Source organism: Leptidea sinapis, chromosome 42 (assembly GCF_905404315.1).
Source record: "Leptidea sinapis chromosome 42, ilLepSina1.1, whole genome shotgun sequence".
Classification (NCBI taxonomy): Eukaryota; Metazoa; Arthropoda; class Insecta; order Lepidoptera; family Pieridae; genus Leptidea; species Leptidea sinapis.
The window spans coordinates 5,424,956-5,451,028 of record NC_066306.1 but is presented as its reverse complement, the minus strand read 5'-3'; the positions used below and the strand labels follow the sequence as shown (position 1 = coordinate 5,451,028).

Below are 26,073 nucleotides of genomic sequence, written 5' to 3'. Positions count from 1 at the left end.
CATTTTTATATATACAGATTTATACAAGTAATAGTCAAAAATAGCTTTTTAACGAGGTCGTATTTTGATTGGTATAAAAGATTGACCCTTCCGGAAGCCTGTATTCAACGTAAAAATTGACTGTCCTTATCACTGTTCAATGTCATTATTTAATATCAATCAGGTTGCTCAAAGTATAATTTCACCAATATTTCTGTCACATTTAGGACCTGTTCCTTTGCGGAAATCTAAAAATAAGGACGCCAAAACTATGTTACTATATAAGTATCACACTATACTGACTTTTTAACAGACTTCAAAAAGGAGGAGGTTCTCAATTCAATCGGTATTTATTTATGTATGTACACGGATTACGCTGAGATCCGATTTAAGTAATTCCTGGTTTGGCCGAGTATAAACATTTTTTATGATGATTTTCGTCTGCGTGGATGATATAATTGTTTTTTGTGTACGACTTTTGTAGGAGTTTTCATACAGATTGTTTATATATTATTTTTATTAACTGACATTTAAATGAAAAAAAAAATGTGGTTAAAAAACCGACTTCAAAAACGAAAATGTATAAAATAACTAAAATTTATTTTAATACACCAGCTCTTATGCAAACCTTTACCTTTAATATTAATAAAATACTATCATATTTTATATGTGCTACCTATTGATAGGTTTTGAGTCGGTGCCGAGCCTTAAACAAAAGCCGTGTTGATAGATAATTTGAAGTGTGCGCAACGATTGACCGTGCTTGCTAAACTGCGCCTCACTAGTTGCACTAGTGATGTACCACAACACTATTTAATAGTTATTTATGCAACTGTTGTGTAATAAGGGGTATTAAAACACGAATGTGGGTTTATCACACGAGGCGAAGCCGAGTGTTAATAATAGTATCACATGAGTGTTTTAATACCTAATTATCAACAGTTGCATACAAGACTTTATCTACACCCAGAATATGAATCATTTAAAAGATTCTGTAACAGTTAGCTTACTGCTAACATTAAAACAGCAAGTCCTAGTAGTAACTTAATATCATACATTACTGATTTTATACAATTAAACTAAGTGTTAATGAAATACTTTATTATTTATTTTAGTAGTAATTTACATTTTGTATTGTGCAATTATTAAAATTCATTTGAATATTATGTTCTTTTGCAGCGTTTAAAATATCCGGCGGTGTGCTGTCAAAACATCAATCGCTCATTTTTTCAAGAAAAATGGCGGGGTTTCGAATAACCTACTTTTTTTTTACGGCGCGCCAGGTTCTGTTAGTGTAGAACGCGCGTAAACGAAAATGTTCTTTTTTTGAAATTCATACAGATACCACGCATCGAGCAATAAAAATGTGGCTGTTTGTATCAACTCTTTGCGCATGAAGGGATCGAAAAAAAAAAACAAAGGAGTGTTGTTATGAAATTCAGTACAACATTACAACACTCGTTTGGATGATGTAATGGTTATTACGACATTGGGTGTTTTAATGTTGGTAATATGCTAACTGTTTCAGAATCTTTAATAGAGGATTTAAAGCATGGGTGTAGATAAATATATATTTATAAGATGAATTATCAAAACAATAGTCACTTAGTAAAGCTGGTGTTATAATTATTGTGGTGAATAATAAATGTTCGTTATCTTAGCTGAGAGCGTAGCTGTGGCGGAGTCTTGTGCCGAGTTGTCGTGTTACTTCGGGGCCGTGTGCACGGAGCGCACTGGCGGAGCATTATGCGAATGTGCAGCCGGTGCGTGCCCCGACAGTGATCTCAACATGCTGGTAAGAATTAACTAAATTAGAAAATTAACAGAAAGCGAAATCTATTGCGATATAAGATCTTACAAATACTGGTCTATAGTATTATTTATGCTAAGTTACATGAAATCACTCCAACCCGCTTCTTAAGTAAGAAGTTTTATTATAACACTATAAATAAGGGAATGCTTGTAACTAATTCTAGTAGGCTTAATAAGATACATAATAGCTTTAAGGGTAAATGTATACACTTCTACAATAAAGTCCCAGCCACTGTTCAGGCATTATCTATAAATAAATTTAAATGTTTTATAAAAAAAATGGCTCTGTCGTGAATCCTATTACTCCACTGCTGAATATCTAAATGATCGGACAGCCTGGGACTACATTGTGATAATTTTATAGCGATAAAAATGACTGTATATTATTGTATATTTTTATTGAAAAGAGCGCAAAAAAAAGAATGCTGGGAGAGTTTCTTGCGCCACTTCTTCTCTCTCAGAGCGCCATTTGTTTCCGAAGTGGTAGTAGTATTTAGTAGTATAAGAAATGACATCAAAAATAATTCTAAAGGAATCAATTTTGAGAAAATAAATGCCTTTTATGCCTTTTTATTCTTGGCGAGGTTTGACTCTTTTTCTAGCCGTCAACCATGCCGAGTACATTCAGAATATGTGTCGAAATAATATTATGAAACTTTGTGATGTTAACACTTAATATTGATATTTGTGAACATTTAAATAAATTAGAGACAAATACATTCTATATAAGGATAAATATATTAGGCGAAAAATAGGTACCTACTTGTCTTTATTATGGCAAGAGCTGGGGTGACTTATAGTGACATATACGTGATGGTAAGTGATATGAGTCGTGTCTACGACAATACCGTGCGGGTAGGGATCGTTCTAAGCAGTCGTCGTCTAGCCACATAAGATGTAGTCGAAGCCAGGTAATTTCACTAGCTACAGCGTAAGTCAAAATCTAATAGAAATAGGTACCCATGTAAACGGCACCAGAGATGCAACTTGCATATCTAACAAGTAACTGGTGGCTTGTACCGCAGGGTCTCTATTGTACGCATATTTTGCGTGGTAGCATTGGCGTGCTAATCATGTTAACTTCTTTACAGTGGGAGGCTCCTTTGCACAGGAAGTCGGCTAGATTATGGGTACCACAACGGCGGCTATTTCTGCTTTGAAGTAGTAATGTGTAAACATTACTGTGTTTCGGTCTGAAGGGTGCCGTAGCTTAATGGGAGAATGAGACTTAACATCTTGTCTCAAGGTGACAAGCGCAATCGTAGTGCCTTCTCAGAATTTTTGGGTTTTTCAAGAATCCTGAGCGGCATTGCATTGTAATACGTAGGGCGTATCAATTACCATCAGCTGAACGTACTGCTTGTGTGGTCCCTTATTCTCATAAAAAAAAGTTGCATTGCGAAATATAAGCCAACTTTTATATAGGATTGTTTTGGGGTAGTTGGTGTATGTTCTGTTAATATTTAATTAACAAGTAAAGTGCTAATCTTGCTTTCTTTAAATCATTCCAATGTAAAAGGTCGCTTAAATTTCGCAATGCGACTGTAAGAAAGTTGGGTTAACAAGATTAGTACCTAACTTCTAATGTACAGTTCTTAGTTATTCCAAGATTTATGTTTTTATATAATATAAATATCTAAATTTAATCGTATCGCAACAGGCGACTCTCTCTTTATTGATTAAATAAATTTAAAAAAAAACTCCTCATGGAAGTAACTCAAACCTCTGATGTCACCCTTGACCTGGGAGAGGGTCATCGGTGACCCCACGTGCTATATACTACGCCTCACAACTATTTTTTTGTTCCTAGAGGAATTCTAAAGAGTCTGATATTTTATCTGTATATACATGTAGTTACATCCGCCCTTGCTATTTAAGTATTCACCCTAGTAAATATCAGAGGGAAGGATATCTGACTATTTTAAAGTGTGATGAATATTTCAGCATAAAAACCGTTTTATTAAAAATATTCATCACTTTAACGCTTGAGCCATTAAATAAAATGCTATAAATGTAAAATTCTTCAAGAGTTAAATATCTTTTCCCCGTTAAGTAGAGCGTTAATGGCACAATTAAACTGGGGAGATTTTAAGAAACAATACGCTGAAATGAGGTTGAATATTTTATTAACAATCTCTAACGGCCGTTCCCAATATTCAGTATATCTCTGACTTGAGCTAAAAATCGTAACTATCATTGACTGTTCTGTCCCAATAAACTTATCGACGGTACAATATGGTTAATACACAAATAAAATTTGAAAAACAAAATGATGATGAAGCCACAACCTGAGAGTTGAACAAAGCAAACAGAATTTTATAACGAGGCAGTACTGGTACGGTTAGCTGAGTTGGTTAGAGCACCGGCTCGGAACGCCGGAGGTCGTGGGTTCGAATCCCACATCGTTCATAAAATTTTGTTTTTCAAATTTTATTTATCGACGGTGACTTACTTTATCCGTTACACGCTGTCTGTCAATGGGACGACGTATAGCTTACCAGCGATAGAAGTTTGTATGAAAATTTCATTTCACGCGTCCCAATATAAGGCGATAATGACTCATCGGGCATATTGGCACAGCTTCAGATTATTGACAGCTAATTACTGACAGTAGAAGGTAGTAATTTATCTATATCTGTAGATAGTATATTGGGAACGGCCGTAAGTAAACATTTTATGTACAACTCAAATCAATATAATGGATTATTTGTCGTTATTTAAACAAATAATAAAATTATTACAACGAAGTGTTTGTACAATAGTCGTGACCTATTTTCTTACCTACTTGAAGCAATTTGATGGCCGGCCGCTTATTCTCGTTTTTATATTTTGTTATGAGATTCTACGTTTGAGTAGGGTTGTAATAAAATTGTAAACGAGAGCATAAGGATCCCAAAAGGATATGTTTAACTGTCTTAAGTTTGTACGTATGTAGGAATATTTATATGTAAGACGTACTTTTGCTGTAGGTTATCTCAACTTATTAAATATTTATAGCGTTTTTATGTGTTTTTATGAATAAGCTGTCAGAAATTTAAGGGCTTGGATAATTTATACGCCTAGATAGTGTGACACTTTGTGTTAGTGTGCGTGAATTGCTCATAATAGAGGTTAGGTCTTAACTCAATTTTTTTTAACGTTTTCCCAGCTGTCATAGTCTATTAAGACGTATAAATGATCTAAGTTTAAGAGTTTGTTCTCGTGAAAGCATTTATACTCACCATTAGGCTTTCATTTCTCCTCTCATCATTACCCCATATACGAGGAATTGAATTAAAACAAGCATTTCAGAATTGAATATTAATATACATATATGTTTATTATAGTATTGATGACTTTGATATTCAAAGAATAAAAATGGAGAGAAAGACATTCGGATTAAATTTTTTTTTGATTATAAATTCGATTTTTTTTTCTAATATGCTTTAAAACAATCAGGTATGCGGGAGCGATGGGAAAACATATGAATCGGAGTGTCATCTCAAACTACAAGCATGTAGAACACAAGAGGATATCGTAGTCCAAGCGTTTGGACCTTGCAAATTGTCTGAGGTCCAAGGAACGGCAGGTCCTCACAGACCCTCATCACCAATACAGTTCACCCAACAAGATGATGGGGCGGCATCAAAATCGACAAGACATTTACTCAACCCTGACAAATATTATAATAAATATGACTGGATGAAAAAGGAAACTCCGAGCGACTTTGATACTATTCTATCTGGACAAAAGCACAAAGGTAAGGAAAGAATAGCAATTAATTCTTTACTATTTGAAAAGTCCTTTGATAATTTATGTATCTAGATAGAGCCTCTGTTAGACAATTGATGAAAACAGGCCAAGTTTATAACTTTAATGTTCGTGGCAAGCTACATCTTTCACTCGCGATTTGTATGTCATTTTGTGTTAGTGTGCGTACATTGCTCAAAATAGAGGTTAGGAGGAAAATAGAACTGTCAACGTCAGTTTTTCGAGGTTTCCGACGTCACAGCCTTGGTAGGACATATAAATGATCTAAGAAAAAGTCATTTAGTTTTCAAGAATTTACCACCGCTTGGATTATAACCAATCTAATTTATTAATATATAAATTACGTTAATGTCACGTTGTTTGTCCGCGATGGACTCCTAAACTAATGAACGGATTTTAATGGGTATTACTTCATGGAGTGCAGTTAAGTTCAACTTGAGAGATAGGAAATTTCCAATTTCGATTTGGGACCTATAATTATTTTTATCTCCAATATTTGTTTTGTTTGGACATATTTTCTATGAGAGAATTTATTGACGCGCGGTTTATCAGTTCTTCTGTGAAACAATTTCATTATAACAACAGGGAGCAATGAAGTTCTATACATAATATAAAACGTGATTGATAGGGAGCATATTTTGCAAAATAATTCTTGGTATTACGAAATATTATTGAGAAATTCATAAAAAAACACTATTTTATTTATTATGCACAGAACAACGTCTATCGGGTCAGCTACTAACTCATAAAATATACCCATATTTACTGATACAGCTATTTTTTAAATTAAGAAGGAAAAATCCGTAAGATTTTCATATTATTTATTAACGAACTAGTTGACCGACAGACGTTGTTCTGTATATAATAAATAAAATACTGTTTTATATGAATTTGTCAATAATATTTCATAACATCAATAATTATTTCGTAAAATATCCTGTTGTCGTAATGAAATTGTTTTACAGCAGAACTGTCAAACCGTGCGTCAATAAAATATTCTCTCATAGAAAATATGTCCATACAAAACAATTATCGGACGAACGACAAACACATCAAAGGAAAAACAAAATTGTTGTTTTTATTTAATTCCGAACACTTTCATATTTATTCACCTTTTAAACCTTCCCTGGACTTCCACAAATAATTCAAGACCAAAATTAGCCAAATCGGTCCAGCCGCTCTCGATTTTTAGCGAGACTAACGATGAGCAATTCATTTTTATAGATATGGATAGATAAAGCCATAAAGTTTAATAGAAACTAAAGCTAGGCGCCCACCAGTAGAGTATGTTATAAAATTGCGTTGTATCAGGAACAAATTTAGGTCGCAGGTGGTACCTGTTCCACTTTCGGTACGTTCGTATTTTATTCTCATTTCAGTAAGTTGTTTCTTTTCCAATAAGTTTGAGTTGTTTTATTTTTTCGACAGAGATGTTATCAACATTTTATTTGCCATCATTATTGTCAGTCTGTATTTTAAATATGTTTTGATAATTATGACATTTCTTACATAAAACTAGCTGACCCGAAAGACGTTATTCTGTTTATAATTTAAATAAAAACTCGGGCAGGTGGAATTTTGTTAAATTCTTAGCTGACCCCTTCTCGAAGAAAGGAGTGTTCCAGAGATATCGTGATGAGTCTATACATAGGTTGAAACTAGGAGGAGTTCACTAACATACACATGAGCAGGAGAATTATTTTATATGGACGGAATTGAGAATCTAAACCAATCTCAAATTCACTAGAACACACAAAAAATCATCAAAATCGGTCCGGCCGTTTAGGAGGTAGTTTAATTGTCAATCTAAACCATTCTCGAATCCACCTGAAGACACACAGAAAGTTTCATTAAAGGAGTTCAGTTACAACAGACGCACAAAAGATATTTATGTATATATATATATTAAGACAGATAGCTTACGATATTTAAACTCTAAACAATAACAATAACTCTAAACAGGGATTTCCCTAATTAAAATTAAATGAAAACATTTTTTGCCATGTTTTAAGTAAATAAATCCAAATGAAACTTTAAATCAACCCATTGCAATTGATTTATTTAAAAATGTATTAATGCTTTTTTGTTTCAAATAATTAAGCCCGTTTTTATACAAAAATTGCTTGGTTTTGTTTTCGGCACGATCCATTTTTTATTTATTACGCATCAAATCAGTTCTGATATGAATATCAAATTCAAATATTGGTAGGAAATCATGCAATAATACAATGGAATGGCCACCGGTCCTCGACACTAACCCATGCGAAACATAGCGGCACTAGACCGCTACTTCACGCCGGTATTCTGTGCGAGTGTGGTAATTAACCCGGACGAGTCTGGCCCGATTGTGCTGACGGCAGCGTGACACTCCCACTTCTAAAAAGCCCTTAGTCGCCTCTTACGACACCCATGGGCCTGAGACTCCCCTATTCTTTTATGCCCCGGGGAAAGTACAGGGCAAAAAGAATGCTGGGAGAGTTTCTTGCGCCGCTTCTTCTCTCTCAGAGCGCCATTTGTTTCCGAAGCGGTAGTAGTATCTAGTAGTTATTAGAAATTACATCAAAAAGAATTCTAAAGGAATCAATTTTGAGAAAATAAATGCCTTTTATGCCTTTTTAATATTTTACTTCGTGTCAATTAGCCTTACATAAACTTTTAACATAGTTGATGAGGTGAGATGGGGTATATATCTTATTTTATTACTTATATTCGCTCCATATGCTGAAACTCTATGAAGTTGTTTGCTTTTAGAATTCTTTTTGATGTCATTTCTAATATACTAGATACTACTTCCGCTTCGGAAACAAATGGCGCTCTGAGAGAGAAGAAGCGGCACAAGAAACTCTCCCAGCATTAATCCAAATTCAATATGGCTACTTAAAATTAATTTAACATACTAAATCAGTAAAAACTTGGCGTTGCGTAGAGACATCGCTTTATTGTATGTCTTCTACGGCATTTATCATGGGAAGTGTTCCGAAGAGCTGTTTCACCTGATTCCTGCCGCCGAATTCCATCTTCTCACGACTCTCCACAGGGGATGATATCGTAACATCCCCACCATTCAGATGGTGGCGGACCTCCACAGTGCAGTTTTCAAGGATCTTTCTTCCACGTACTACTAAGCTGTGGAATGAACTACCTTGTGCGGTGTTTCCGGGACGATACGACATGGGTACCTTCAAAAAAAGCGCGTACACCTTCCTTCAAGGCCGGCAACGCTCTTGTGATTCCTCTGGTGTTGCAAGAGAATGTGGGCGGCGGTGATCACTTAACACCAGGTGACCCGTACACTCGTTTGTCCTCCTTTGCCATAGTAAAAAAAAGATATTCATAAAAATAACAACAAAGTTCTCATATGAAAATATATACCCAAATCGTTGGAAAAATCACAGATATTTTATAAATTTTAATGATAAAGAAAATGTTGATGTTGTGTGGAACGTTGTCCAAAAGTCTTAATGTTCTTTTAGTTTGTTAAGTTCTCTTAGTAACAGCCACGTAACAACGAAGCAAAATAAAAAATAGCCATCATTGGTATTCCAGGCCGGAGTGATAACAATTTATAAAGTGAGACACGTTTCTCTTCCGATGTCTTATTTGAATAAAAATTGAATATTGAAAATTGAATTTCGAAAATAAAGACGATCTAACATATTTACTCTGAGCCTATATCAATAAACTAGCGACCTGCCGCGGCTTGGCATGGGTGTGACTTAGAACGATAGTTTTTTGTGTTAGCAGCTGTTTTTTTGTAACACAATGCGAACAAATATGAAAGCGTCTAGCAAAAGGGCTCCGCATATGGTCAATGGAAAAAGCACTTAACGATCAGGTCTAAGGCCACAACGATGTATGTCTGGGTTGTTTCAACTCTGGCTCCTTCTCATGCACAATTTACGTCAGTTGGTGCTGGGGCTGCTGTTTCGACTGCCGAAGACGGCAAGCGCCGCAAATATGTCGGCCTCAGGGACTCTTACATGTTTGTGCCGTTTCGTGTAGTCTCCACTGTAGGGCTTAGAGGCACAGAGAATGTACAAAGTACTATCTACGCGCCTCAATAGTGCTACTGGAAATCCAAGAGCTGGTAGCTGTTTCGGTCAACGGATCGGCCTAGCAATCCAACGCGGAAATGCTGCCAGTATTCTTGGTACGCTTCCACGTAATGATAGTTTTAATTTATCTTGTCATTGTCATAGTATTGTAAATATAGTTATAACATTTGTTGTGTTTGAATAAAAATACACCTCTGATATTTTCTAAAGGGTTCACTAGAATGATAAATAGAAAAAGACAATTATAATCTACATTAAAAATGAAAGCCTCATAATATTATTAATTACTTGAACAAATACTAATAAAGAAAAAGAGTCCAAAACGTCACTAGTAATGCAAATTTAAATAAAGATTTAAGTAATGGTTACTGTCAATCTTAACTTATATAGATATACCATTGCAGAATTTTCTCGGGTATTTTAAAAGAACTGCAGTTTTATAAAGCCGTGAAAACACAACAGTTTTAGGCGAATTGGTTGCAAACAACCTTCCGTGAAAATTTTTTTAGGTGTTGGTGAAAACCACATCAATATCTGTTGGGTCATTTAAATTCAAATTATTTATCATCTAAACAAGGTATCTCACTCGCATGTTTGCAACTTTTCAGAACAGCTATAGTTTTTTTTAATATATAATGTTTAATTGTGGCCTGTATATGAGACCGACATTTCGTAGAGCTTTGGTAGTACTTACTTACTTACTACTAGTTTTTGCCTCGCACAGCCACTTTGTGGAATCAATTACCGGCAGCGGTCTTCCCGAACAGATACGACTTAGGGACCTTCAGGAAAACAGCATACTCCCATGAGCCTCTTGCCCGTTTGCCCCCTCTCAATTAAAAAAAAAACTTTTGTATATATTTTATCAAAAATTATACAAAATCACAATAGTAGTTCCGGAAATAAGCTCAGTAACAGAAAAACTTTAGCTTTGTAAGAGGTTGTCCTGTACATAATAAATAAAAAACTGTTTTTTTTATATAAATATATCAATAACATTCATAATACTAAGAATTATTTCGTAAAATATGATGTTGTTATAATGAAATTATTTTACAACAGAACTGTCAAACCGATCGTCCATAAATTCTCTCATAGAAAGTATATCCATACAAAACAAATATATCCTATCAAGTGGGATTAAACTGCACTCCATGAAGTAATCCCCATCAAAATCCGTTCGTTAGTTTAGGAGTTCACTGAAAACAAACATCAGGACACTGGATTTATACACATTAAAATTATAATCTTAACAATTTCATTTTTAGAAACAAAGTCATAGTATTTTCTTTAATTAACGCGAGTGTTACACATTTAAATAAAACACTTTTATAGGATTAAAACGCGTGTAAACGAGACCTGGAAAGGTCTTGAAACGTCGGGTTAACTAAAATAAAAATAAAAATGTAACTTTTACGCGAAAACCCAATATATAAACACACTTTAATCGCGTATTTTAATCCTTTAAAAGTGTTATTTAAATAATAAAGTTAGTTGAACTTCTGTTTAACAAATCAATTAAGGGTACATGTATACACTTCTATAATAAAGTCCCAGCCACTATTCAGGCATTATCTATAAATAAATTTAAATGTTTAATAAAAAAATTGCTCTGTCGTAAATCCTATTACTCCACTGCTGAATATCTATATGATCGGACAGCCTGGGACTAGATTGTGATTATTTTATAGCGATAGAAATGACTGTACAATATTGTATATTTTTATTGAAAAGAGCGCAAAAAAAAGAATGCTGGGAGAGTTTCTTGCGCCGCTTCTTCTCTGTCAGAGCGCCATTTGTTTCCGAAGCAGAATTAGAAATGACATCAAAAAGAATTCTAAAGGAATCAATTTTGAGAAAATAAATGCCTTTTAGGCCTTTAATGAAATAAACAAAGTATTCGGTTAATTTACACACAATTCGTCTTAATCACGTTGTTCCAATGTGATTATTCAAGTTACTTCAGCTTGTTGTATAAGTTGCCCTTGTCAGTTCATGACAACCTCCCTCGGACAACTTCTGTGATTTATCTTGCTTATTATTAATTTTCATTACTTAGTGCACGACACGACGGGAGTGTTAGTTATTAATGATTTTTTATGTTACGTTATCATTAGTTACATCAAAATAATACGAAAAGTTTGTCTTCGGAAAAGTACACTCAACTTTGTCGTCTCCAAAATTATTTTTTTTTATCTTTGAAGTAACGGTTTTTTAAGAAGTAATTTCGATTATCTAAGAAGTTTCGATTTTTCTTTGTTATACATATACTTCGAAGGCTACTGACAATTTAATAGCTTCCCCAATCCAAATAGATTGGTTAATCTACTTACTCTTTTGCTTAAAAATATTTATCATTAGAAAATGTTCAAAAGAAATGTTTCACAAATTCAAAAGAGTTGTTAAGAGACGTTCTATATACTGCGGTGAAAGTAACTAAAATATAAATTACTTTCTTAAGGATATTAATAAGTTTTATTGTAATTTTATAAACAAAGAATCCAGTTGAGTTTCTTGCGCCTCTCCTTCTCAGGTCTGAGACATAAATTGTCGAATAAGTGGTTTCTGTTGTTAAATAAATAATTGCATATCCTATTTTGAACTAAAATAATTGAACTTGAATTGAAATGCAGTAACTTTTTAGACATTATGGGTCTTATTACAAAAAAGTTAAACATGTGTTGTTCTAAAAAAGTTCTATTACAAATCCGGGTCTTTCTGTTGTTTAGCGTCAATCTTTAGACGTCGTTTAAAAAATTAGACACTGTTTAGAAAACACGTGTCTAAGCCATGTTTAAATTATTTTTTTGTAACTTTAATAGGTTCACAAACAGCAACAACAGCCACGGTTGGTGCAGTGGGTGCATTATTAGGAGATCTTTGTACTGAGGACTCCGATTGTAGCGCGTTACCAGGAGCCCAGTGCGCTAGAGGAGGTTGCGTCTGTCGCCTGGGTTATATACCGACCACGCATCGCAAGGCATGTGTTGGTAAGTCATTAAATAACATAATAATATCTATGTTTGTCATGCATCTATAAAATTAGCTTTGTTGTGTCTGATTTAGAACAATTTAACCAGTGGGAGGCTCCTTTGCACAGGATGCCGGCTACATTATGGGTACCACAACGTCGCCTTTTTCTGCCGTGAAGCAGTAATGTGTAAGCATTATTGTGTTTCGGTGTGAAGAGTGCCGTAGCTAGTGAAATTACTGGGCAAACGAGACTTGACATCTTATGTCTCAAGGTGACGAGCGCAATTATTATAGTGCAGTCCAGAATTTTTGGGTTTTACAATAATCCTGGCATGGCGTCTCAATAACCATCAGCTGAACGTCCCGCTCATATCATATCATTTACATAAAAAGAGGGTACATTCTTAATAATATTTACATGTATTCTGTTACATTTTATTAGTACCAAATAGCGATAACTTAATAAAAGCTTTGAAAGCGTTAAAACAATTAATGTAACCTAATTACACCAGACCTTGGGTAATATAATAAAATGGAATAATTTAAGCGAGGTCACGCGTGTAACATGAGCATTATTTCCAGAACAATCGGCACAGGAGACCACAGAAGAATACAGTGCGTGTTTATCAGAACCCTGCTATAATCTCGGCACTTGTATTGACCTACCCGGCTCCACTTACGCCTGTGTGTGCGCTGACCATTACACTGGTATAAATTGTGAAACGGGCCTGAAAGAAGATTCTACAATTACATACATAGATACCCCGGCTTTTGACGGATCAGCGTATATTCGCTTGAAACCATTGAAGGCTTACCATAAGTTTAATATTGATATTGAGTTCAAGGCGTACTCGCAAAACGGAGTCATATTGTACAATCAGCAGAAAATCGACGGTACTGGGGATTTTGTTTCCCTCGCTCTCGTGAATGGATATTTAGAGTTCAGGTATTTTATCGGTTTCACTTTAAAACTGTTTTATAGCATTTTTGTTGCGGCATAAAATGTTACTTGAGGATCTTTATACTGTAGAACGACAATCGTTTTTGTTTATGTCTATCTATAGCGAGTATCAAGAATATCTGTATTCTCAATGTTGAGCTTAGATTTATAAATGTACTGAATTAATAATTTAATATAATAAATAACTTATAAGTTTTTTGCAAGCAAAATATGAAGTAAGTATGTGATGATGAAAATGAACCTTCAAGCATGCATACATTTGTTGCTATTTTACAACTAAAAATAAATAAATAAAATTATAGATAAAAAAGTTTGAATACTTATGAGAACATTTTTTTAATATTGAGAGTTCATTCTACATCTCTTATTATTAATAAAAAAAATCTTAATGGATTTAATGTTATATTTACTTTATGAAAAATATCATCTGACGCCTATTTTTCATAAAGTATAAAGTTTTATAATAAATTATATAATAAAACAATAGTTTCGTTAAAATAGTTTGTCAAACTTAACTTGTGGGCTGGATTATCTGGTCGTGATGTGTAAACTAAATGCTTGTGTTTCCATTTGTCCCCATTATTCCAGACTTCTGAAATATATATGACTATAGCAGGGCACATAATTTTACTGGGCGAAGTGTTCGTAAAGACAAACACAGCTCAGTAAATTACGAATGTTTGTTTTGGAGATAACGATATTAATTATGTATTTATATATGTTTTAATATGAATATTTGAAAATTTATTGTTATTTGGAGTGAAACTAATAATAATATTAACACACTTTTACACAAATTATCTTGCCCTACTAATACTATATATTTACAAAAACAAACATAAATACTTATAAACATCCATGACTTGGAAACAAACACCTATAATCATAAATTAAATGTTTGCACCTACCGGGAGTCGAACCCGGGACCTAGGACCTAGTCTAGCTCAGTAGGCAGGGTTACTAACCACTAGTCTATTTATGAGTCGTCCAATAAATATAAGTAGTAATTAGAATTATAATTGATTGGTACGTAATAAAATACCTAATTATATTTGGCACGTAACATCAAATGAACCTCATTTTAAATCTGTTGACGAGTTAAAAATCTCTTAATCATTTTTCCAATCTTTGGATAGCAAGCATTGAGTTAAATAGTTATTAATTAAAACGCGAAACAAACGTTAAATGAATATTATTTTCAATTTAGATATAACCTCGGTAATGGAGCGATAATACTTAAATCCCCTGAAAGGATAAGTTTAAATGAATATCACAAAGTTTCTGCAAAAAGATATCATCGCGATGGAATATTATCTGTGGACAATATGGACGACGTGGCCGGTCAGTCGTCTGGCAATCTCAAAGCTTTAGATCTCGCTGACGACGCTTATATTGGAAATATTCCTACAAACTATACCAGGTATATAAAATATGTTGTTAAACTTTTATCTTTCACGATATATATTAATATATTTATTTAAAGCCGATATTTCGATCCAATTGCACGAACTGCTCTGAAGGTCGCTTTAGCTAGTGAAATTACTGGGCAAATGAGACTTGACGTCTTATGTCTCAAGGTGACGAGCGCAGTAGTAGTGCCGCTCAGAATGTTTGGGTTGTTTAATAATCCTGAGAGGCACTGCATTGTAAAGGGCAGGGCGTATCAATTACCATCAGCTGAACGTCCTGCTAGTCTCGTCCCTTATTTTCATAAAAAAACCTGTCCACGTACCGTCTTAATTCGTTTCGGTATTTAACTGTCCAATACACGACACACACTACTAACGACGTCTATAGATTCGGGTCTTTTTGTTACATTTCTTCTCTAGAGTGAGACCATCGGATCAAAATAGCTTCAAATAAATAAAATATAATATTGTGAGTAGCCGTTGTAATAATAAGGATTAAAACGCGTGTATTTGTAACTGTTTTAACATTAGATTTTTGCGTAAAAAAAAAAAACTTTGCGGAAATCCATAATTATACAAATGATTTAGATTTTCTTTAGTGTTAATTCCGCCAATATTTGTTTTTAAAACAATTCGACACGTGTTTCGCCTCTACACGAGGCATCCTCAGGACGTGTTGTGTCGCCAAAATCTGGCACGAGACTGAATCAAATGAGCCGGAAGCCGCTCTTTTATACCCTCGTCCCATGAAATGACGCGCTGTGATTGGTCGGCTGTTGTGACGTATTACCCCCGGAAGAGACACGTAACAAAGGTGATGGGGCTAAATTTGTTTGTTCATTCAACAATGTAAACATGTTATTTTTGTGTTTTATTATTTCTAATTGCTGTAACACATTTAAGCGAAATCCTTTTTCACATATATGTAAAATATTAAAATTATTATTGTTTCCGAGTGAGTGACCTGTATCAATTAAATGTTTCGCGAAGTGTGATTTTTCGGGATGATCCGAACACGTGTCGAATTGTTTTAAAAACAAATATTGGCGGAATTAATACTAAAGAAAACCTAAATCATTTGTATAATTTTGCGTAAAAGTTACATTATTATTTTAGCTAACCCGACGTTTCAAGACCTTTCCAGATCTCGTTTTCGGTGGTATTTGTGGTATCTGTCTACAGCAAATACCACCTCCGAGGCAATAAATTACGCAAAAGTCTTATTTAAAAATAGTAACAATTACACGTGTTTTAATCCTTTACAGGTGTTATTTAAATATTTTAGAATTCATACTTATTACTAAGTAAAACTTTTGTAATAAAAGGAATTGTATTAATAGGGTGTACGATAACATTGGAACGCGGAGGGGATTCGTCGGCTGCGTGAAGCACTTGAAAATAATACGTCATCAAGTAACAAAGAAGTTGGGACGGCCGGATTCATTAGTCGTTTCTATAGAAAACGTCCAAGAGTGTCAATTGAATGCTTGTATGAGTATGCCGTGTAAAAATGGCGGTATCTGTAGAAGTGTCGAGAGGTCAGCTACTGAGTATACCTGTAGGTGTCCTATCGGATTTCATGGAGCCAATTGCGATGAAAAATTAGATCCGTGCGAATCGAATCCTTGCGGAAATGATGAAGGACTATTGTGTGACATCGGACCTGACGGAGGACACGTCTGTCGATGTTTATTTGGGGGTGAAATTGGATCAAATGGAAATACTTGCAATAATGGTACGTTAAACCTATATGTTGTAATCACATACGTATAATAAACAACCAGTCTCCCAATCGTCTATAAAAGTTTATCAAATGTTTTAAAAATGATAACCTTAACTTCTCGGATTAATTACACAAATAAAACAGAAAACAAAATTTTATGAACGATGCGGGACTCGAACCCGCGACCTCTCGCGTTCCGTGCGAGCGCTCCTCCTTACTTGAGAAACCTGAGTCACAACCTGAGAGTTGAACAAAGCATACAAGATTTTATAAACGATACGTCACTGGAACGGTTGGCTCAGTTGGAAAGAGCGCTGAGAGGTCGCGGTTGCGAGTCCCGTATCGTTCATTAAATTTTGTTTTTAGTTTTATTTGTTTGAACATTAAATTCAATGTCTATTGTATTAAAACTCTGCCTAATAGACGCGCAGGCAGAGTTTTGCTTCACATAGTTGAGCGTGGTTGTGAGTCAAGTTATGTCGTAATTAAAAAGTCAGAGAAATTGTTCATCAAAGTAATGTGAAAATTATTTGCAGATGTAAACGTTGTGGAAGAGACGTGGTCCCCTCAATTCAACGGGACGAGCTATGTTGAATTAATGCCCCTAGAAGGGCTGGGTAAATCGTTCCGCATCGAAATTTGGTTTTTAACGAACCGATTTTCTGGAATGTTGCTCTACACCGGCCAGTCTAATAAAGCTAAGGGGGATTTTATAGCTATTAACTTAGTTAATGGGTACCTTCAGTTTAGGTACAACTTGGGGAGCGGAGTTGCTAATATAACGTAAGTATTACATTTCATTTCATTAGTTAAGTTGGTGTTGTTTATTGAAATAACCTACAATAAAAACATGGTCAATATTTTTATAAATTTCGAATACATATAGGTAAAGATCAAATTAGATGTACGAGAAATAGATAAGTATAATATTTAGTTTTATCTACACCCATGGTTTACATCCTCTATTAAAGATTCTAAAACAGTTAGCTTATTGCCAACATTAAAACACCCAATGTCCTATTAATAATTCCATTATACAAACGAGTGTTGTAATGAAATTCAGTATAACATTATAACACCCGTTTTCATAATACCAGTCCTTTGGATGAAATTATGTTTACTAGGACTGGCTTTTTTAATGCTAGCAGTAAGCTAACTGTTTCAGAATCTTTTATAGAGGATTCATGTTATGGGTGTAGATAAAGTCTTGTATACAAATTTTTATAATTAGATATTAAAACACTCGGCTTCGCCTCGTGTGATAATCCCACATTCGTGTTTTAATACCTCTTATTACATAAATAACTATTACTCTCTTATTTAATACTTAGATTGTTACTGACTAATATTTTGTAAAATAGTTTTACAATAATCTTCAACTTATTAATTTGCAAACGACAATGATAATGCTCTCTTGCAATATCAGTGTGATGTGGAAAGTTCCCGGCCATTCTTGGGTTGTTGGAATATTTTGTTATTGACCTGGAATAATCGTGCCTGGAGTTTTTCCACATAGAGTTTATCCATAATTTGTTTGTACGTGAAAGAATGTTGATATGAAAATTCCTTTTGTAATGATATTTATCAGTTGGAGGCTCCTTTGCACAGGATGCCGTCTAGATTTTGGGTAAGCAGTAATGTGTAAGCACTATTGTGTTTCGGTCTGAAGAGCGCTGTAGCTAGTGAAATTACTGGGCAAATGACAGTTAACATCTTATGTCTCAAGGAGACGAGCGCAATTGTTGTATCAAGAATCCTGAGTGACCCTGCGTGGTAATAGGTAGGGCGTATCGATTACCATTTGCTGAACGTTCTGCTGTTCTTGTCTCTTGTTGTTATAAAAAAATCTGGTCTTAGGATTCCTACACCAATTATCTGTTCGTATGTCTTTTATGTGTATCTCAAAAACCGCTATAGCTAAACAGCTGCATTTTTGACAGAGTGTGTGACATTAGTTTTTCCCCTATGATGTCAAAATGGAAAGTTCAAAAGTTTCATGGTATATATTGAATACTAAAACACACTCAAAAGCATTTGATAAATACTTAGTTCTTAAATTAGTTGTACAGGCAAAATATAAACCATAAAAAAGAGAGTATGAGAGCTGTGCAAATGAATGGCTGCATAGAAAATGTGTCGTTAATGTTGAACAGGTCACCGGTGGGTATAACGAAAGGTCGATGGCACCGCGTCCGTGTCGCGAGGGTAGGTCGCCACGGCAGCCTGCAGTTCGACCATCACCCGATACAACGTGGCCACTCGGCGCCGCCCCTCACACACTTAGAATTAACGCTGCCGCTCTTTATTGGATCTTTGCCGTAAGTAATTCCCGCTGACATCCACTATAACATTTCTCTAACGGCCTTACAAAATATTTTGGCATTAAGTTATACCTGAGAATAAACCAAGAATATGCAAAATATTGACTATCGGCTGTTTTCAATAAATTATTTTTAGGTACGGATAGACTGCTATCCCAGACATAGGCATGGTTTGAGTTTCACAATCAAGGTGATTTGCTATGTAAATTGAAATTTGATAATAACTTGAAACTATTATTGAAATGCAAGTAGGAACAATCCGTGTGTGAGGTCTATCTCTAGTAGACTATCCGTCCTCCTAACGACAGATAGACAGACTTTGGTAGAAGATGCTATCTTGAAATAAGTTAGGTAATTGAAAAGTAAATAAGCGTAAAATCATAGATTTGTCTACTTCTAGTATGTAGAACTATGGAGATATAGTTTATTGAAAGCGGCCGATCGCTAACAAAACTGTCAATACAATGATAATTCTGAAGTTTTCTGAATATCAAGCAGCCTTGCAAATAAACGCGGGAAACTTTATACGTCCGACTAAACCAATCGGAAGCAAAATGTCTATTTGTAAACATTTTGCATATTCTTGATTTTTTAGGTATAACTTTATTGTGACAATTTTGTTTGTAAGGCCGTACGTGTTTATATCATAGACTTTGAATATACTATTGCTTAAACCACCTGACAGCACAATAATTCGTGACTGTACTGATATTATTTTTATTGAATTCGTCTCTTTTAACACGTCTCATTGAATGAACACTTTGCTCGTTGTTTTAATTAAACTTCCTGATTAGGTTGTGAAGTTTAATTTGCTAGATTATATTATAAATTTTATATAGTACGTATAAAAAAAATATTTATAACGGTAGTAAGTGTATGTATGTACCTTTTATATGGAATTGTGTTTCTTGGTTTGTTGTATATTATATCAATAAATTTTCTCCATATAATCCGAAAAAAGTTGGGTACAAAAGTGTTTTCAGTGGGGAATCATTTACAGTGTATATATTTTAACACATAAACTGTTAAACGTATTAAAACAAAAGTTGAAACTCACAAGATATTTTGTTAGAGAACTAAATATAAAAATCAATTTAAGACCAAATGGTATGAATCTATAATATACTTTTTTTTTACTAAAAACTCATATTGAACTAAAACATAAGAACAAACATTTAACAAGGTAAGCGATTATGCTTAAAGTGCCATAAATAGCATCGTGGGACTTTATAAGATAATTTGTACGTTATGATAGAGCCGCTTGCTGTTTGGCAACGCATGAAAACAGGCCAGGTTTATTACTTTAGTGTACATGATAAGCAACGTCTTATACTTGCAATACGTATGTCACTTAGTTTTATTGTGCGTGCGTTGCTGAAAATGTAGATTAACACTTCACCGCAATTTTCTACGACGTGTTTAAAGCTGTCATAGTCTGTTTACACGTATAAATTATCTAAGGCTCTTACATTAAATTTTTGCTCCCCATTGCATTAGCTCCCCTTTGCATTAATATGGGTTAAGCTTGTTGCATTGAAATACACTGATATATTCATACACTTTCAGCGCATACATACGGCCCCACAAAATGTCGGGGGTGACCAGCAGTTTTATTGGAGCGATTCAACAGGTTTTCGTGAATGGGAATCCACTGTCTCTGTACAGTTCTGATACAGCTAAGTGTGGTGTTGTTCCTGAGGAGGAACGGTTGCCTTGCGCCACTACGGGGGTAACAAAGTACACAGGACCGCCTTGCGGAGATGGTTAGTACTTTATGTGCAATATCTCTGTTATTTATTTATTTATTCACGTATAGGAAATATTATTACAATAGTAAATATTAACAGAACTTAAAAGTCACACTTTCAGCAGTGAAGTTTCCAAAAATTAGACGACGGTTTAAGGTTTGAGGTAACGATAAAAACCACAAATCAAAAGTAATACAAATTACTAAATAATTACAAGCTATTTAAGTTATATGTAACTACTACACACTCTTATTATAAGTACAATACTACAATGAATAAGTTACAATGAGTTAAGGATTCAAAAAAATATATATAAGAATGGGGTTAAAAAAATGCTATGCAATGGAGCCTGTAGATGTGTCCGAGGAAAATTTAAATGCAACTTGAAAACAATATCCATAACATTTCCCTCCTTTTTTTTCATTTGCTTGTACAAAATAACATTTTTTTATTGAATGTAAGTTTAGAAAACAACAGGGGTTTTTAATTGAAAGGGCTGTGAATAAGGATAATTTTAAAAATATACAAAATAAAATTTAAATACATTTTTATTTTGTACAACTATGAATTGCTATAACCGAATTCAGGAAAAGTGAAAATTTTTGTCTAAATTTGTTCACGCCCTTGCGTTTATTTATGCAGATGAATTCGTTAATTTTACCGCTTCACTTGTTTTAAATTAAAACGTAAATCCTATTAAGCGACAGAATTTCTCTTAGGGCTCACACCGTGTAAGAACAACGGTTCATGCATACCCTTATTAAACGAGTACAAATGTGTGTGTCGCGACGGCTACGAGGGGAGGAACTGTGAGGTGCAATTAAAAGTAGAGATGTTGAATGATGAGTCCCCTATTAAGTTCGACGGAAATAATTACTTCTCCTACAGAAGCAGGGGAGGACGCAGGTATGTATAATTAATGCTCACTTAGTGCAACGCCTTCATACTACCTGTATATTCACTCGTGATATTTTAAGTCTTTGATTACTAAGAGCCGATTTCACCAGCTGTCGTTTAAATAATTTACAACAGTTTAAGGTTAAAACGGCCGTTTATTAATATTTTAGTGTTCATCATGCACTAACCATTGATTAAGTACGTTGACCGATTGACTTCGTAAACTCACTCTTCTTAAAGCACACGTAGCTTAACCATTGTTTTGCACCATAACGTGGTAAATTGTGTGACATGTAGATACATTGAAACAGACGTTTCAAAATAATAATGTAAGACGCTCTGAATTACAGTTTATTCCAAATAAGGAGAAATTACTTTGAGGAATACAATGAAAAATAATTTATTATTACAATAATAATTTATCATGGCTATCTTTGGCAACAACAAAAATGTCAATTACATTGACAGAAGGAAAGTTGCTAAATGAAAAAGCCGTTCACGTTATGGACATAACTTTAATGAAACGCGTATAACATTTTGCAGCATTATTATATTACCCTTCCATATTTGATGTCATTTTGGTAAAAGCAATTATAACTGAATATGATGTAATCTTTACACAGCAATGTTACACCATTCGGTCATTTGCAACTTATTCATTTAAAAGCGCTCGGTTACTAAACCGTCAGATAAAAATATATGGTGAAATCGAGCCTAAGTGACGTTATAATAATACAATATTTAAGTACTATCACTTCATATTTCAACAGTACTTACAATACTGTGGGGAAGAAAGTTGTTTGAAACTGATTTAATTTATACATCAATATAACTTTTGAAGAATATTAAACTTTCCAGCCTAATTATTACAGTTACATGTTTTAATATGCGATTTATTTTGAACAACTAACAAATACTAACCCAACTTTTATTTTCTAGTTTACACACTAACCCGCCGTTTGGTAATGGACATTACGATGTAAGATAGCATTATGGAGAATAATTTAACGATTCTTATAGATTAAAAGATCAACTTTAAGATTTAGGTAATATAAATTGTGATGTAGTAGTCATAGAGTTCTAATTTACAGACAATAAATCCAAGAGGTGTATGATACAAATCCATTCGTGTCTATTGGAAGTTTGTTCGCGTAGTTTGCTTCATTAGCCCTTGTAAATTGAGTTGAATCTATCAGATCACACCAAAGTGCTCGCACGTGACTTGGTTAAGCTTAGGAATATGCTAAGCGCTACACATGCTTTTAGTTACAGATGGATAGTTTAAAGTTATATAGTTGATGGCTCTACTTTGAAATGATTTATGTGACGGCTTTAGTTATCTTGGATAAATTTCAGTTTTAGATTGCTTAGGCTGGCTGGCTCCAAACATCTTTTGCAATAACAAACATGTTAGAATACCGGTTATGCAAAAAATTAATTGCACCATTTGACAATTTTTAGATGACGTCGTAACTTTGACTGCTAACCGTAACAGTCCAATTTTCGCCGGTTAAAGCTATTGTTTAAGTTAAATATCTAAATGGCGACCTGTCAAAAGTTTCAAATAAATGTTCTATATTGATTTTACATTTCACTTTTTACTTTTAACTATGCAAAGCTGATGGTGCAATACATTTCGCAGTTTATATTAAAGTCATCGTTACTGTTAACGTTAAATTTGGCTTAAACCTTAACTATAACAATAGCTAATATGATGCAACCCAGCCTAAGTGCTAGGTTTACGGTTTTAGTTAAAATTTTAACAATTTAGCTAATGTTTTACTTCTATTAACTATTAAAATGCATTTCTTGCTTAACTTTCTAACTTTTCTAACATGAAAACTATTTGCTTGCAAATATTAATATTAAAATGACACAGAAAAGTTTGTATGATCTAACACGAGGGGCTATTAATTTAATTTATGATTCCGAATACAAAATTTCGCAGGAGTTAAATAAAACTAATGCAAAAGTTTCTCATATTTGCATAAAAGCATAAATTCAAAACTGCTGTCGCATAGACGTGTATTTGTATTGCATCTCATTATTTATTTTCATATTATTTGCATAAAAATTTTCTCAACTACGTTTTAAACGTTGGAAATGGTGCTTGGAATAATAGAATTTGAAATTTGTTTAGTAAACATCTACAATAACTTTCGGAATATTACGACTATTGTTCGCATACAAATACTCGACATACTTTTCATTCAGCGTATTTGCTTATACTTGTTCTTTATTTAATTTATTTAATTTAGTTTCGATTCAATGAATAAAACAATTTTGACATTTAGTACACAGATTTAGGGTCTTTTAAAATATTTTATCTATTCTAACATTTGTCTTTCATGCTTTCATGTCTGTGTGCTGGCATGTCTTTCTGTATTTATTACTGCAAATGTTTGCTCACAGGTTGTAATATGATATTACTTTTTTTATTTTTCATATTTAGCGTTAATATAAAAGATTATTTATCAATGAATAACATTACTATCATTTCATCAATAACACACTTTTAATATATTTTTTATTTTATTTCAAATTAGCATTATTTAAGTAATTAGTTAGTTTGATTTACTTAATGCATTTGGACATGTATATGTTATGGACCAAATGATTGAATTTGACATTACGTATAATGCCTATCCATTATGCGTAGTATGTATCACATATCAGGTACAGCCACTTCAGTCTTGGACACTACAGCGTAAACTTTTTTTTGGATATATATTCACTGTCGATGAAGACTTCGTGATTCTACTTAATCATTTTCGGTGAAATCCACTAGATTCCTTTCGGCTTTTGGCCAACTGATGTTTTTTTTTTAATTTTTCTAAATCTTCTTCTGAATTAATGTGAGAGAGCTAAAGAAGAACTTTTAAGTCCTTATTTTCAACTTTTCCCGAAATATGGCTTCACATGGAGTGCAACTAATTACTGTGTGAATATTTAAATTTTTATTAAAAGTATAAAACGTAATCCTTATGAACATTTATTAGTATTATTATCCTCCAGCAATATACTTAGTATATTGTTTATATCTGTCTTAATTTGATCTTTCTTATCACCCTTGTTTTTAAAAGGCTAACCATACAATGTTCAAGTCTCAATTTAGAACACACGTTAAAACTCACTGAACAATTATTTTTCAAACTTTCTACCATTTTCGCTGAGTAGAATACTCAATACATTTCATAGTGTTAAAATATCAATTAGCAGATATGCTACCTCTTCAGCACTTTCGGTTTTGCGTGGACAGAACACGTCAACACTTGTCATACTTTTGTTTTCCTCTCCGCACCTCATCCAATAAGTCCATATTTTCATATAGCCCGAAAATCACATAGCAATATTCACATAACTGATAATATGCTAAATAATGAAGTTAAGTTAATAATGAATCAATTGACCGTATGAAGCTTGTCTTATGGCTCATAACATATACATTTTATCTTTTCATTTATTTATGCCTAATATCAACTTACTCCGTGTGCGCAATTTGCTAAATAATACTTGTTTCTGCCTGTTTATATAAATATGCTTACTGAAATTAAAACAGATATGAGGTTTTTAATTAAAGCACATAAAATATGTCATAGCAAATTTAACGTATTTCAGAAATCGCAGTCTTCGTGGTATTAGATACGAAATTAAATTCCGTACTTTTAACGACTCTGGCCTTTTGCTATGGAGACGTAAGATAGGTATAAGACCAAGAGACTTTATTGGTCTTGGTCTTAACGATGGAAAACTCCAACTCATATATACAGATACGGATGTTAAAGAAGTTATTGTAGCTTATGAAGATTGGTTTCAAAGCATTGAGTCGAAAACTAGAGTGGATGATGGCTTATGGCATACGGCTGTTGTAAGAAGGAGAAAAAGGCTGGCAATGCTTCAGGTCGATAATACGCCACCAGTTAGAGGGTATTCGCAATCTGTGCTGGTACCCTCGAAAGCAAATCCCAAGCTTTGGATTGGTAAGAATTATGTTTTATTTTAACGTGTTTAATATTGTTAATTGACGTAGACGTGGACGTTACAAGAACGAAACGCTGCTATATTTGTTTATAGTATGCTTATTAGATTTATGGGTTTTACCAGCTCATTTATAAAGATTAATTTTGTTTAACAACTATTTATAGAATTCACGAGGTTTGGGTCAGGGAAGTTTTTTAATATCAAAAACATTGAAATATTTACAATACATTATCTATTATTCACATCAATTTTTGTTTAGAATACTTCAGTTTACTTTGGTTTTATGACTGTTTTATGAGTGTAATACTTCCTCACTAGGTGGATCACCATCATTGCCCCTGGGATTACCACCATCACTCTACACTGGCCTACGTGGATGTGTTTCGAGCGTCAAATCAAACGGGAGACATATAGACATCACCTCGCCCATACGACCTACTTCTTTAATGCAATATTGCGGATGA

The 26,073-nt window shown here is 33.8% G+C and overlaps 1 protein-coding gene across 1 annotated transcript in view; it reads left to right on the top strand.

The window, feature by feature from the left end:
- The window catches only part of LOC126976736 (agrin-like), a 100,143-nt gene extending 74,762 nt beyond the window's left edge, over window positions 1–25,381 (top strand). The window contains exons 16-27 of the mRNA XM_050825288.1: window positions 1,641–1,774; window positions 5,230–5,530; window positions 12,419–12,586; window positions 13,152–13,515; window positions 14,738–14,950; window positions 16,280–16,674; window positions 17,199–17,445; window positions 18,816–18,980; window positions 20,550–20,746; window positions 21,451–21,637; window positions 22,568–22,674; window positions 25,247–25,381. Coding sequence (XP_050681245.1) covers window positions 1,641–1,774; window positions 5,230–5,530; window positions 12,419–12,586; window positions 13,152–13,515; window positions 14,738–14,950; window positions 16,280–16,674; window positions 17,199–17,445; window positions 18,816–18,980; window positions 20,550–20,746; window positions 21,451–21,637; window positions 22,568–22,616 — 2,420 coding nt within the window. The 3' untranslated portion in view covers window positions 22,617–22,674; window positions 25,247–25,381. The remainder of the gene's footprint in view (window positions 1–1,640; window positions 1,775–5,229; window positions 5,531–12,418; window positions 12,587–13,151; window positions 13,516–14,737; window positions 14,951–16,279; window positions 16,675–17,198; window positions 17,446–18,815; window positions 18,981–20,549; window positions 20,747–21,450; window positions 21,638–22,567; window positions 22,675–25,246) is intronic.
- Window positions 25,382–26,073: the final 692 nt, after the last annotated feature.